At 49.6% G+C, this 15,638-nt stretch overlaps 1 protein-coding gene across 1 annotated transcript in view; it reads right to left on the reverse strand.

Moving 5' to 3' along the window:
- LOC138268010 (disintegrin and metalloproteinase domain-containing protein 10-like) overlaps positions 1-857 on the reverse strand; it is a 148,243-nt gene extending 147,386 nt beyond the window's left edge. Inside the window, exon 1 of the mRNA XM_069217318.1 lies at positions 674-857. Within this exon, the coding sequence (XP_069073419.1) occupies positions 674-743 (70 nt within the window). The 5' untranslated portion in view covers positions 744-857. The remainder of the gene's footprint in view (positions 1-673) is intronic.
- Positions 858-15,638: the final 14,781 nt, after the last annotated feature.

Genomic DNA, 15,638 nt, shown 5'->3' on the forward strand with positions numbered 1-15,638 from the left:
CCAGTGGCACTGATTATACCACCCTTTAAAAATGTGGCCATGACATGCTTTTTATAGCTGTAGGTAAACAGTTACATAGAGTAACTCAATAAATTGTGCATTCACCACAGAACTGTGGGTCTGCGGTTGGAATCCTGGTCTGACCGACTTGTTTCCATTTCTGTGACTCAATGAAATAAGTTCCTGGAAGTTGGATAAAATGAACACAGTTCACTGCAGCGCTTGAATACAAAGCAGCAGAGGCTCAGAATGAATTTAATATAGAGCTCCCGGTTTTTCTGCATGGGTATTTTTTCTTGGATAATAATCGTAATCATAATATTTAATATTTCTGGGTGTAAAGAATCTTAGAAACGTCCCCGCTCTCATAGACCTAATGTCAGACGCTACATCTCTAGTCTCATTTGACATTTACATACAAGCCAACTTTTAGGAGCTCAGAAGAGGTTGATTTAAAAGAAATAAGAGGATTTAATTTAACCAACAACTTCACTGAAGTAGAGGAAGTTTTAGCAGAGGAAAGGTTAACATCACGAGGTTTTGTTTTAAAAACCGTGACTCCCGACTATATCGAGGTGTTGCCAAGTTTGCGATAAGCAACAGAAGCCCCGTACGACTCGGAGCCAGGGGTTAACGGGCTCGTTTGATTTCTCAAACAATAGTCGGTTCCTACCTGTTGAGCCTCCGTTTAGGTCGGCAAAGAGAGGCGTGAGAAGCAGAAGCAGGCGGTGAAGGGGCCGCATTGCACCGGGTCGGATGCCTCTCGGTGGCGTTCGGAGATTCCGTGCCCAGGGGCGGGCTCCGGCCCTGGCACGGCCTGGAATGCTCAGACACACTTCCACACGCGTGTGCAGACATGCTGCAGGTAGGAAGTGACGGGTGTGGAGCCCCGGCTGTGCCACGCCCCCACGGGCTACATACGTGTGTTTATATTGCAACAATGCATGGGTAGGGTTATCATTTAATGTCCGAGCCAAAGGACCCAGGTGGGACATGAGAAAGGAAAAATTCCGGGTCACAGCACCATTGCTGTGGCATCAATGACACGAGGGGCCTTATTTACGAGGTGAAATCTCCAGCTGTCAGCAATGGTTGGGAGTGGCGATGAACCGCTTAATTTGTGCCGGTGGTGGTTGGTGGTGCGTGGTGAGCAAGGCTGGATAGGCCGTACCAGGCATCGGGAGTTTCCATGTTAGGGTGGGGGCCGCTTTTGTTACTGGGGGCACTTGTACCAATGCAGTAGTTTTAAAAGCACAGCACAGTTCCTTCTATATCCAACAGTTTTACGCAACAATAAACGTGCCAAGATAACTCTGGTGATTAATGCACCTGCTGGAAAGAGATCGGGGTTTTGTCTAGTGGCAGTTTTGACTCATCTAAGGTAGCACAGAAGGTTAATATACCTGCTGCAAAGAACATGTGCTATGCAGATCACCAAACAGTATTATATGTTCATAGCTCGGAGGGATGCTGCTTTTGTCATAGAGCTCCTTTTGTTACTGTGGAGTTTATAAATTACAATCCATAACCAGCACAGTGAGCTATGAACTGCCATCAAAGAGCTGCATGAAAACTGCATGGTACAGGTTAGAAAGTTATGTTTTTCCCAGTCTTTGCTTTACCTAATTTTGCTAAAAAGGGTTTGTTTGGGTAGAAATAAATTGTTATTAGCGAAGTCAACCCTAACCACTGTGTTATATTCTGAATGCCAAATTTAGGCTTCCCCAGACCAAGCACTCTTAAAAATGCTTACCAGTATGGATGACATGAGAAACCTACACCATGTCATATACATTTTCTATACACTGATTTACACACGTATGATTCGTTGTCTCTGTATGTAAGTGTGATGTAAAGTGCTCTAACAACCTATGATGGTGAGGGAGGAGCTATAAAACAAACTACTTGTGAGAGAGGGGCTATGGAGAGATGAGAAGCACTGTTAGAGGGTGATGGTGAAAGAATCATTGAAGAACCCATATAAAATGGGCGTATTCTAGTGCTCTGTAAGGCCATCAATTACTATGCTTTATAAACTAAAATATATAATGAAAAATGTGTTGCAGAATGCACCATTTGTGCCATTTTTTCAAAATTTTGTTGGAGGGGAGAACCTCCCCCCCAGAACCCATTATATTGATCAGGGTCGTTCGCTATGTATCCTATGGGTGCTTGTCTGACAAAATTTGCCAGGGCTGCTTTAGGTTCCCAGTCCATCCCTGGTGGTGGGCACTGGGACTTGCTTTCAGTGACCGGAACTTGTTTTTCATTATCAAACTTTAAGCCAGAGCAAGAGAAATAAAGGAAGAAAAGGGAGAAATATGGGTAAACAGAAACAGTAATAAAAGAAAAAAGGTGTGAAAAAGAAACTGCAAAAGTGGCATAACGAGGCAGGAAGTGTAGGGTGAAGAAGAAGAGGCATGGTGTGGACTTAAGACCAGGCACTGCATTAGCATATTTCAATGCTAGAATTAGTCTAGGCTGTTGGTGGGAACCTATAGGTACCTACATTTTTGGACACAGTGGGCATACTCATTTTTTGGAAAAGGGGGCTGAGTGCAAATTGGGCAGGAGTCAAAAGACATTGTGGATAGAGTGGGCAAAATTAGTATTGGAAGAAAATTATAGAATTGGGCACAGGAGGCACTGAATAAACAAGGCTTGACACAATGCATACTACATGTAAGAGATTGCGGGGAACAGAGTATAGACACTGGATAAGGCAGACTGCACACACCGGGCACTGGATGAAAGAGACCTGTGTCATTGGATAAAGAATTGAAACACTGGGTGCACCAGGCACTGGATAAGGCAGAGTGCACACACTGGATAAAAGAGTCTAAGGACATGGATGCCATGGGAACTGGATATTAGAGGCTTTTGGTGAATTGTACATTAAATGAAGGACCCTCTAAGGACACTCAGGACAACAGACACTGAGGATGCACACAAATAACACTGGGTAAAAGATTTTTAGAGCACACTGTGTACTGGGGATGCTTGATAAGAGTCAGTGGGCAAAGTTTGTGCAGTGGACACTGGATAAAAGAGTGCATGGGCACACTGGGTGTGGTGGACACTCAATAAAAGAGCCCATGGGCACAAGGTGTGTGTGGACACTGGATAAAAGTGTCCATGGACACACTGTGCTTGGTGGACACTAGATAAAAGAGTCCATGGCCACATTGTGTGTTGTGGAAAATGGATACAAGAGTCCATAGCCACCTTGTGTGCAGTGGACACTGGATAAAAGTTTCCATGGGCACACTCTGTGCAGTGGACACTGTATAAAAGAGTCCATGGGCACACTGTGTGCAGTAATGTTTTGCTTTACTGCAGACTAAGAAGCAATACACAAATACTGAAAGGAATATCTAATATGCAAACCTCTCAGTCTGAGAAACACATTTATCAAGGCACTTTGCAAGGTTGGAAATAAAAGGTTGATTATGTACAACACGTGTGCACATTAGAAGAAAGTCACTGCAGTAAAATAAAAGTGTACTGCTTCACTTTAAATGGAGAGGAAACACAAATAAAATGAATTCCACCAATGCAGAGCTCTTAGTCTGAGTAATAAGTTTATTAAAACTATTCAGGTTAGAATAGATGAAGCATGTAGGTCAAATGCAGCAACACGTATACACTTCCAAAAATAATCACAGCAGTATAATAATAATAATAATAATCATAAAAACAAACAAGGAAAATGCACTACTTTAATCATGGATTACATATATCTGCATATACAGTGATTATATATTCATGCACAACGCAAAGCTAGAAATAATAATAAAAAATAATCACCATGGGGCTTGCTTGCTTCATCTCTTTTCCAGCAACAGTTTGTGAACCCTGTCGACCATAAAGAGAGAACTACCCTCAAGGGAATGGCGGCAGGCACAGGCGTCCTAGTCCCAACCAGAGTTCAATATTTTCACAGTCGCCTAGCTTCCTCCTCTTTTATACTTTAAACAAGCTGGAGAAGAGAATTCTATCTCTCATCCAGTGAGTTGTTGTTCAAACGCTGGCCAAAACAGATTGGTTTTGACAAGGGCCCATTGTAGATTGGCCACATCCCAAGGTGCTCTTCCAAGACCAAACCATTCATTGCCATACCATAAACATCATCCTGGTACATCATTATCTAACTCATACCCCTCGGTGTTATGTTCTAGCCCTTGGTGAGAAAGATCACGAAGAGTGAAAACATGAGCGAAAAACACACTGCATAACTTGTGCGCAGAAAAATACCTGCACCTCAAATGTGACAGTGGCTAAAGCTAAGCTAAGCACAAAATGGAGTCAGTGGTCAAGATAGTGTAGTGGTTAAATACAGATATCATTACACTCCACCCTTTGACCAATGACTCTCATAACAAACAGGTCTGAAATCAACTCTTTTTGGTTTAAACAGTACAAGCAAATTGGGTGTGCATTGTACACAGCAACACAACGTTAAAACTATAGAAATTACCACGAGTATCCCACCAAAGACATTGTGTAATTGCACAAAATCAGACAACCACTGGAATAACCAATCCCACCAGCTTTTATCCACATCTTGTTTTACTCCTTTCACCAATTCATGTAAAGGGTTAATATGGAACTAGATGGATTTAGAGTGGTCGTACAAGTTGGAGCAACACATCCCTTCAAACTTGGAGCACCCGTTATCATGTTTTAATAAGTAGTCAATAGCAGCCCTATTTTGTAATGCAGCATGTCTAGTACTACATATATCCAATTAGAATTCAGATAAAGCAATAGAAGTGTGATTAATATTTGTAACCATTAAGCACGCCAACTTATTGATCATTTGAGTATTATAAACGGCTATGCCGGGTATGCCTACAATAGAAAGACTCAAGCTTAGATAGTCTGATTGGGATAATAATTGAATGTCTGAATTACAGTTCTTACTTAATTGAACTGCGTCCCAAGGATAACAAGTATGTACAGAGTTAAATGGAAACATCATGAGTCATAATCATGTAAAGGTACACGGTTCACTGGTGATATTAGCAGGAATGTAGGTGAAGGTGGCGTTTCCACACAAGAAGGGCCAACCTACTGGAAGTTTAACATGTTTAATGTGACTGGCGGCAGTCTCCAAGTGATGACAAGTCATGTGGTTGGTGACGTTTTTGCAGTGCTCATCTGAGTGGCGAAAGCACAGGGTTTGATGTTCCCACAGGATCTTTTGAGAAGACCCCATTGTGCCTTCTAGATGTAGCTGAACACATTTTCGGACATTACTGGTAACAGACATCGCCTCTAGTGATATTGTATACAATTATCTGCGTGAGATTATCCCACTTCTCATTGGTTGCTTGTTGACAGTCCTACAATACTTATAGGGACTGAAATGAGTTTTCACGTCATGTTTTTCAACATCCCCATCCTGGTTGGTGGCATCAAAAATACACAACAGGACACTTGCAGGTGTAGGTATTGCAATCAAACAGGTTGATAGAACATCCACTGTACTCTGCATAGTTCCCATGCAGAAGTCTGTTCGGTTGAGCACAACTCATGCTAAGTGGGTCCACATATTCTCTGTCAAGTGTAGCAGTGGTGTCGTTAAACATGGTCAATCAATCAGGTTGGAGCTGGGGGTGTTGGGTCCCTCCTGATCCCACACGCACACGCCCAAAAGGACACCACACAGCACACTCAGAGCAGAAGCAAGTAGTAGTATGATCTGTAAAAGAGACAAGTATGCTCATTCGCGCAAATAACATTTGTCAGCTGGGATGTGCTTCCATTTTTCCTTTCCTGGTTTCATAATCAGTAGAACATTATCTGGGCCCTTAGCTATGATTTCTGCTGGTTCAGGAGGATGATTCGGGGATTCTACCCACACTTTAGCACCAAGATTTTTGTCAGTTGAACCAAAGCCTCCCTCCCCCCGTACTGTAAGAAGAGCTGGGGCAGACCCCTTTTTCACTATACCTCCATACACTGGAATAATCACCATCTGGGCAATCCTATCTCCCGATTGTATCATTAAGTCAGTGTCTCCACTATTTAAAAGAATAGTTTTGTTTTCTCCTTTGTAGTCTGCATCAATCACTCCCCCCAAGACATGAATATCTTTGAGTGCTAACAAAGATCTGGGATCAATCAATCTGAAATGCTCTGGGGTATTCCAACACCTGTTTCACAGAGTGCCATATCTCTCGGGTTCAATGTGTACGCTTTTAAAGCATGTATGTCAAGACCTGCAGACTCTGGTGTGGCTCTGTAAGGAGCTAAGGTTCCAGGTTTTATTTCCCAGTACATGATGGTGTTGGTGGCCACATGGGGTTGTATCTGCAATGGGGGGTTAACATTCTCAACAGGGGAGTCTCAGCATTTGTTAGTGGTCTGTTATTCAGAATCTGGAGGGCTTTATTTAAATGCTCTCTCCAGTTTTTCAACGTTCCATCTGATAATTTATGTAATTGGGCTTTCAGCAAGCCATTCATTCTCTCAATCAGTCATAAAGCTTGTGGATAATATGGAATGTGATAAATCTACTCAATGTTGTATTGTACATGGGGCGTGGCCAAGCAACATGGCTGGCGGGATGTGCTCCTAGTGAGCTCCCGCTTCCCGGCAACATCCTGAAGCGATACTGGGGTGCCTGAAGCAGAGGGGCGCCCCCTCCTGCTGCGGGACAATGTGCTGGATGGTCAGACACAGCACATTCCATCTTTTTTGAGCCCAGTGAGGTCAGAGCCGAGGCAGTGTTTGCAGGCCTCTCTTCGCCCAAGAGTGTGGCGGCTGCCAGACCCGGGAGATCGCGGGGAGCGCCGCATCAGCGGCACTGCCGATTCGTGGGGCCCACTGACTGGGTGGCCCCTGTCCTATGCGGCAGGACTTTTGGGCCAGGGGGTGAGCGGCAGCACCCTGAGGGGCCCCATCGGACGCGGTTGGGCCCGTGCGGGCTGTACTGAGGCCTGCTATTAGAGGAGGTTGTGGACGAGGGCCTCCCCTGGGCTACATGAAAGTTGACGGCTGGGCACATGGACTGGTGCCGCGTCGGCAAGCAGGTGGCATGCCGCACTGCTGACACAGGTGGGCCTGCAGGCTGCGCGGCCCCCAGGAACTAGTGGAGGTCTCCTGGGCCTGGAAACAGGCGGCGGTGTGCTGTGAGGGCGTCAGGGGGACCGGCTGGGCTCTGGAGAGCCACGTTGGGGCCTGATGGACTGCAGTTGCTGGTCGGCGTGCACCGGAGGGGGTGTGTGGGACGTGGCCCCGGGACCTGAGATTTCTCGACTTTTGACCACTTTGGCTCTTACCTATAACTGCACTGTTAGTGGTCTGGTATTCAGAATCTGGAGGGCTTTATTTAAATGCTCTCTCCAGTTTTTCAATGTTCCATCTGATAATTTTCATAATTGGGCTTTCAGCAAGCCATTCATTCTCTCAATCAGTCATGAGGCTTGTGGATAATATGGAATGTGATAAATCTACTCAATGTTGTATTGTACAGGGGGCGTGGCCAAGCAACATGGCTGGCTGGACGTGCTCCTAGTGAGCTCCCGCTTCCCGGCGACATCCTGAAGTGATCCTGGGGTGCCTGAAGCAGAGGGGGGCCCCCTCCTGCTGTGGAACAATGTGCTGAAGGGTCAGGCACAGCACAGGCCCTCTTTTTTGAGCCCGCTGAGGTCGGAGCCTAGGCAGTGTTTCAGGCCTCTCTTCGCCCGCGTGTGGGGTGGCTGCCGGACCCGGGAGATTGCGGGTGAGCACCAAGAGGGCGTATCAGTGGTGCTGCCGATTCGTAGGGCCTGCTGACCGGGCGGCCACTGTCCATTGCAGCAGGACTTTTGGGCCAGCAAGTGAGCGGCGGTGCCCTGGGGGAACCATCGGACGTGGTTGGGCCCTGGTGGGCTGTACTGAGGCCTGCTATTAGTGGAGGTCATAGACCAGGGCCTCCTCTGGGATACATGAGAGCTGACAGCTGGGCCCATTGACTGGTGTGGCATCGGCAAGCAGGTGGCATGCCGCGCTGCTGACACAGGTGGGCCTGCAGGCTGCGCAGCCACTAGTGGAGGTCTTCTGGGCTTGGAAACAGGCAGCGGCGTCCTGTGAGGGCGTCGGGAGGACCGGCTGGGCTCTGGAGAGCCACGTTGGGGCCTGACGGACTGCAGTTGCTGGTTGGCGTACACCGGAAGGGGTGTGCGCGACGTGGCCCCGGGACCTAAGATTTCTCAACTTTTTACCACTTTGGCTCTTACCTATAACTGCACTGAGAGGGGGCCTTTTTTAAAAGCGGTTTCTGCGACCTCTGCTTTGAACACTTTATGGAATAGTGGTTTACAGTGGTGCTTGGTGGTGGGAAGAGCAGCGGATTCTGTTTTTGTGGTACTTTGTGTTCCAGACTTCATTGGCATCTCCGTGCTCCAGCTGGTGCTGGGTCATAGCTCTGGTCTGGGTACGAGGTGAGATGGGGTGGCACAAGAGGACAGATGCATCACAGGGTAACACCATGGAGCAGTATACTACCCCGGTGCCCCTGCCAAAGCGTCCGACCAGATCAGCAGGGAGCGGAGATGATATGAGGCCACCAGCAAACCCCGAGGAGCCTTCATGTGCGGAACATTTTGCGGCCATTCAGGGCTCTAGGGTGGCACTGGAGGACAAGATAGAGACTGTGGCACTGGAGGTTAACCTACTTCGGGCGGACCTTCAGAAGGTGTCTGATAAGGACAAGGTGGCGGAGGACGCTATCGTGGAGCTACAAACAGAGGTGGGAGCCCTACGGAAACAAATGGTGCATGCAAATTCCATGGCTGGAGGCGAGGTTGGAGGACGCAGAGGGAAGATCCCGGTGGAATAATGTCAGGCTGTTGGGTTTCCTGGAGCATGCAGAAGGTTCCGCTGCAGAAGCCTTTGTTGAGAGCTGGATCGGGGATGTGCTGCAACCGACTGGGCTTTCTAAGGTATTTGTGGTAGAACGTGCTCATAGGGCCCTTGTCGTACCTCCCCGGCATGGTGTGCCGCCCAGGGCTATTATTGCCCGTCTTCTGAACTATAAGGATCGTGGCTGTGTGTTGCGGGCCACCCGTGAGTCCGACAAGGCAAGATATGAAAATTGCAAAATATCTATATATACTGATTACACAAACAAGGTGCAGATCTCTCGGAAGGGGTTCATGGAGGTCAAGGCAAAACTCAGTGCCATGAACATTAGATATATGCTTCTGTATCCGGCATGCCTAAAGGTGCTCTCAGGTGGAGATCACACTTCTTTGATTGCCCGGAGGAGGTGTGGAGACAGCTGGCGATGTGGGATAAGGTGGCCCCGGGGAGGCCGGAAGGGACTCGAGGGGTCTCTCTTCGGGCCTCTGGAGCGGAGAGTCCGGACTGGAGGTCACGTGAGGCTGGTCGCCTAGAAGATGCTGGGACTAGCGGGTTGGCTGTGGACACTCCTCAAAGAGTTGAGATTTAACAGGATGGAACAATGGCGGTAGTGCCTGCTGGTTTAGTTGGGGGTCTGGATGTGGAGCCGGGGCGAGGAACCGGGGGGGGGGACTGCACAAGCCTGACCATGACCATCATGATTCAGGCTGCCGTTGCGCCCTTGCTTGTGGGGTTTGTGTCAACATGAAAGTACCTTTCTGGCAGAAAGCTGCGGCCATATTGTGGTTCGGGCCTGATGGGACCTCACTTAAGAATTGGACTGTATTGGTCTTCAGGGGGGCCTCTGATACTTAGTGAACTAACATTGGGGTGGTACTTATGCAATCAGTGGATCAATTGTGGTAGGACTTTAGACATGGTAAGTTGGGGTCTAGGCTGTTGTCCTGGCAGCATCTACGGTGTGGCTTTACAGTATGGTTTGTTAGTGTGTTTTGCTGTATATCCGGGGTGGGGGTATGGGGAATTGAGTGGCCAAGTTTGTCAATGTTTGAAGTTTATTTCACAGTGCAGGTACAAGGGTGAGATGTGCAATATGTATTCTCCTTGTCTTACCATGGTGGGGTGGGACACAGGGGGAGGTGCTAGGTTGGGAGTGAGGGCAGTCCGGTATCACTATGGGTTGTCAAATTAATATGTTGACCTGGAAGGTCAGGGGGTTGAAAAGCTACACCAAGCGCTATATGGTGCACTCCTTTTTAAAGAGGCATAAGGTTCATATTGCCTGTCTTCAGGAAACACATATGACTGAGGAGGAAGCACAAAAACTGAACAAGAAGTGGCGGGGTCAATTGTTTTCATCCTCCTTCTCCTCTGATGTGTGGGGTGTGTCTATCTGGTTTGCTCCAGGGGTTCCATTCACCCACATATACAGCAAAGTAGATGTCGAGAGTCGATATGTTCTGGTTGAAGGAATGTCGGATGGCTTACCTATCGTTATCCTCAATACGTATGCGCCTAACACCGATAATCACTCCTTTTATACCAAAATACCTGAGGTTTTGGGGGACAGGGTGGATGGGCCTCTTATCTGGGGGGGGACTACAATTGTGTATTAGACGGTGAACTGGATCGCTTTCCGCCGAAGATGGGGACTAAGCCCTTGATGGTGAAATCTCTCACAGAGGTGATGACACATTTGGGGTTATGGGATAGTTGGAGGGAGCTGCACCCGAGGGCAGGGAATACACCTGTCATTCCAGAACACATAATACACATACCCGATTGGACAGGTTTCTGTTGGGTGGTCTCAATAGCTCGCAGGTGGTGGATGTTATGCATATGGGCAGGTTCTTATCTGATCATGCACCAGTGTGGATGCAATTACTGTGGGGGGCAGTGGCCGCCAGACTAGCATGTAGTTGTCATTTGCCTGCGGACTTCCTTACTGATGTGGGATATTGGGGAAGGGTGGGTGAGGCCATCAAACAGTACATGGATTTGAATTGGAACACAACTCAGTCTAGGGGCCTGGAGTGGGAGGCTATGAAGGCAGTCATCTGGGGGGGAGTGTATAGGGGTAGCTTGCAGATATGCAGATAATTGGAGCAGGAACTTACAGAGCTAGAGGAGAAATTGGGGGACTTGCAGCTGCGCTTACCGGACACGAGAATGGCTGAACGGGAGGAACGCAGGTTATACAAGGAGGTTAATAGTTGTTGGGATACCTTGAGTCGGGTCACACTTTGAGGTTATAGGCAACAACTACATCGGGAGGGAGATAACTCTGGCAAATATTTGGCGTGGATTCGGAAACGGGAGGTGGAGGCTCCTCCTATTTTGCATGAATGCTAGTGGCCAAATGCTCACGAAGCGCACAGACATGCTACGGGAATTGGCTGAGCATCTCCAAAGAGTGTCGAGGGCTGGTGCTGTGCTACCCGAGGAGGGTGTGGGAAGGTTTCTGAAGTGGATACGGCACCTGTACTTGGACTTGGAGAGTAGGGATGCACTTGAGGTTGAGATTAATGTAGAGGAGGTGAGTGAGGCAGTTAGCTGCGATGACTAAGTCCAAGTCCCCAGGTGGCGATGGTTTTCCTATTGAGTTGTATCAAACGTTCTCCTTGTCTCTGAGGGAGAAAGCTCCTGGAGGTCTTTGAGGAAGCTTGAGTGCGTGGTATGTTGCCGGGAACTATGCGCCAGGGTATTGTGGGGGTCATTCTGACCTCGGCGGTAAAAGCCGCTTACCGCCGGTCAGAAGGCCGCCACAATACCGCCGCGGCCGCGGTCAGCCGCCACGGACATTCTGACCCACAACTGCAAAACCTCCAAAAATCCGCCCTCCACTGCAGTCTGCCACATCAGCGGCCAGCGGTAAACTGGAGAAGACCAAACCTCCACCGCCACGCCAACAGAAATACGCCCATCCCATTATGACCCGCAAATCCACGCGGCGGTCATTCAACCGCGGTATTCCATTGGCGGTACACACCGCCGCGGTCAAAATACACACACCTTTACAAACCCCTACCACATTGGACAATTTGAAAGGCACACACCTGAAACACATACACACACCACTCCCACACATCCAATACCATATAAAACACACACCCACATCACCCACAAACCCCTACCAACAAAAACCAGAGACGAAGGAGAGAGAGACACATCAGAGAATAGAGAGCCAGACACACAGAGGCACACCACAACATCACACACACCACATAGAAGCACAAAGCACCACACACCAACACACACATCATCACATACACCACCCCACACCTCATACACACCACCCCATGGCACCACAAAGGCACCCACGCTTTTCGGACCAAGAACTCCGGGTCATGGTGGAGGAGATCATAAGAGTGGAACCCCAGCTCTTCGGCTCACAGGTCCAGCACACCACCATAGCAAGGAAGGCGGAGCTCTGGCAGCGGATCGTGGACAGGGTCAACGCGGTGGGACAGCATCCCAGAAATCGAGAGGACATCCGCAAACGATGGAACGACCTACGGGGGAAGGTGCGCTCGATGGTCTCGCGACACAACATCGCAGTGCAGAAGACTGGCGGGGGACCCCCACCCACTCCACCCGAATTCACAACATGGGAGCAAGAGGTACTAAACATCCTGCATCCTGATGGCCTCGCTGGAGTACACGGAGGAATGGACTCTGGTAAGTACAAGGCCAACCACTTCACCCCACCCCCCTCCAGCATGCTAACCCCCACCCTCACCCCCAACCCCCCAGCACACATCCTCCCTGAGAATGTCTCCCCAGCACAACCCACCCAACACCAACCCCTGCATGCCATCCCCAAACTATGGACACCCATCACCTAAGCATGACCACTGCACATACCCATCCCCCCCCCCACAAAACACCCTCACAACACCTCCCCCAAGGGAATGCCAGCACTGGGGGACAAGGGCACCCATAAAACGCAAGCTAATGCACACACAGAAACAATAACCATACCCTCTTACCCCATGCAGGACCCGAACGACAACACACCGGTCAGGAGGGACCAGAAATGTCCATCCCACCCACGGAACAGGCCCCTAGTGATGACAGCAGCTCTGTCGACCTGGAACCTGACGACCAGCCCGGACCATCGGGGACCTCTGGACAGTCGGTTCCCCTCACCCAGACACAGGCCACTGCAGACCCAACCCCCTCTGGGAACAACAGCACAGCTCCCACCCAGCGGGCCCATGCCTCTGTCTCTAGGACAGGTCAAGCAGCGGTGTGTCTACCACTACAGGGCCCCCAGGGTAACCCACCAACCCAACAACAACAGGGACCTGGGGGCAGTGGGAGTGGGCACACCGTCCAGGGGACAGAGGCCCAGGGAAACAGGACAACTCGGAGGGCTGCTGTGCGACAGGGGGGGGGGGGAGAGGCCCAGGGAACCCACTCTCCAAGAGGCCCTCACCACCATCATGGCAGCCTACCACCACTCACAAGAGACGATGGCGACGGTACTGGCCAGGTTCCAGGAGATCCAGGCACAGCAGGAGCAACGCTACATGGGGTTCAGCGACCAACTCAGCAACATCTCAACCGCTATGGGGAGCATAGTCCAGGCCCTGAACCGTATAGAGGACACGTTTCGGGACCATGTGGCATCACACAGGGCCCCTGTCACTAGCCAGGAACAGGAACAGCCTACCACCTCCGCCGGCGCTAGTGGACAGGAGGCCCCACCACAACGACAGCCCACCAGAACCCCACCTCCTGCTGAACAACAACCGCCCGCAAAAGGAGCCTGAGATAAAAAAAAACGACAGAGTAGGATGTCAAGTCCCCCGCCAGCATCACATACCCCCTGAAGTCCTCCCACTGTTCCACATTGCCACCCTGTCAAACCTTGAACTGCCCCTGCTCCATCCTCCCACATGCATATGGACAATGCACCTGTGAGACTGAGAACTGGACTCCGCCATGGACATTACTCCACCCCCACCCATCACTGTTTCACTATCATGTACCAATATCTATGCATTAATAATAAATCACACATTGCACTGAAATCAATCAGGACTCAGCCTGTCTTATTTACAAATGTATGACACATTACCTATCAATTACGTATTATTAACATTGTGAATTACACATACCGAGGTAACTTAGCATTAGTCCATGGGCCAACCAAGCCGAGGTCACGCAGTGGCTCATACAGCACAGAAAAGGGAAGGGAAAATCAAACATCATGTTTATAGTTCTGGGGGGAAATCGACAAAGTTGAGATGCAGGAGGCTTTCAGGAAATGTAAAATGGCATGGGTGATTATTACCTGTGTGCTACTGGAAATACTGTTCTATTACTCTGTCCCTGTTGTCTGTGTCGTCCTCTGAGTCTTCCTCCTCTTCACTCTCCGCAGGCTCCACAGCTGCTTCAACACCACCATCTGCACCATCCTCCTGCAGGAAAGGAACCTGACGTCGCAATGCCAGATTGTGAAGCATACAGCAGGCCACGATGATGTGGCACACCTTCTTTGGTGAGTACATCAGGGATCCCTCTGTCATATGCAGGCACCTAAACCTGGCCTTCAGGAGGCCAAAGGTCCTTTCGATGATCCTCCTAGTTTGCCCATGGGCCTCATTGTACCGTTCCTCTGCCCTGGTCCGGGGATTCCTCACTGGGGTCAGTAGCCAAGGCAGGTTGGGGTAACCAGAGTCACCTATTAGCCACACACGTTGTCTCTGTAGCTGCTCCATCACATAGGGGATGCTGCTATTTCGCATCACATACGCGTCATGCACTGACCCTGGGAACTTGGCATTTACATGGGAGATGTACTGGTCAGCCAAACAGACCACCTGGACATTCATCGAATGATAACTTTTTCTGTTTCTGTACACCTGCTCATCGTCTTTTGGGGGTACCAAAGCCACATGGGTCCCATCAATGGCACCAATGATGTTGGGGATATGTCCAAGGGCATAGAAATCACCCTTCACTGTAGGCAAGTCACCCTCCTCTGGGAAAATGATGTAGCTCCGCATGAGTTTCATCAGGGCAGACAACACTCTGCTCAAAATCTTTGAAAACATAGGCTGAGACATTCCAGATGACATGTCCACTGTTGTCTGGAATGACCCAGTTGCCAAAAAATGGAGGACTGACAAAACCTGCACCAGAGGGGGAATCCCTGTGGGTTGGCGGATGGGGGACATCAGGGCTGGCTCCAGCTGGGCACACAGTTCATGGATAGTGGCACGGTCAAGTCTGTATCGAAGTATTATATGGCGTTCTTCCATTGTCGACAGGTCCACCAGCGGTCGGTACACGCGAGGATTCGTCCTTCTCCTCGCAAGTCCCAGCGGACGGTGCCTAGGAAGGACAACATGGAGCACAGAGTCAGGCAAACCACAGGTACGTACAGACAGCTTGCACAGTTAAAGAATGGCAATGGGTTGAAAGGCGTGTATGTGTGGCAATGCAAGGCCTAGGCCTGTGTGTCGCAGTCAAAATTAAGCCATGTAGGCCCTTGAAATGGCGGCTGCCTGACCTGTGAAATGTGACAATGGGATGTGAGGTCAATGCGCTGGCGGGGCACACCGTGGCGGTAGGAGGTCGAAGACCGCGGCGCAAAGCCGCATTGGTTAACATTGAACCCTATGGGTTTCAGGAGCCAATGACGATGTGCGCCGGCGGTCGCGGTACGCACCGCCGCGGTACGCACCGCCGCGGGCGTGACCGCCATTTCCTAGCTGATTGATCACTCGAGACCTGATCATCCACAGGAGAGGACCTATACTGCAAGTGCTGCTGTGACC

This window comes from Pleurodeles waltl, chromosome 12 (assembly GCF_031143425.1).
Source record: "Pleurodeles waltl isolate 20211129_DDA chromosome 12, aPleWal1.hap1.20221129, whole genome shotgun sequence".
NCBI lineage: Eukaryota > Metazoa > Chordata > Amphibia > Caudata > Salamandridae > Pleurodeles > Pleurodeles waltl.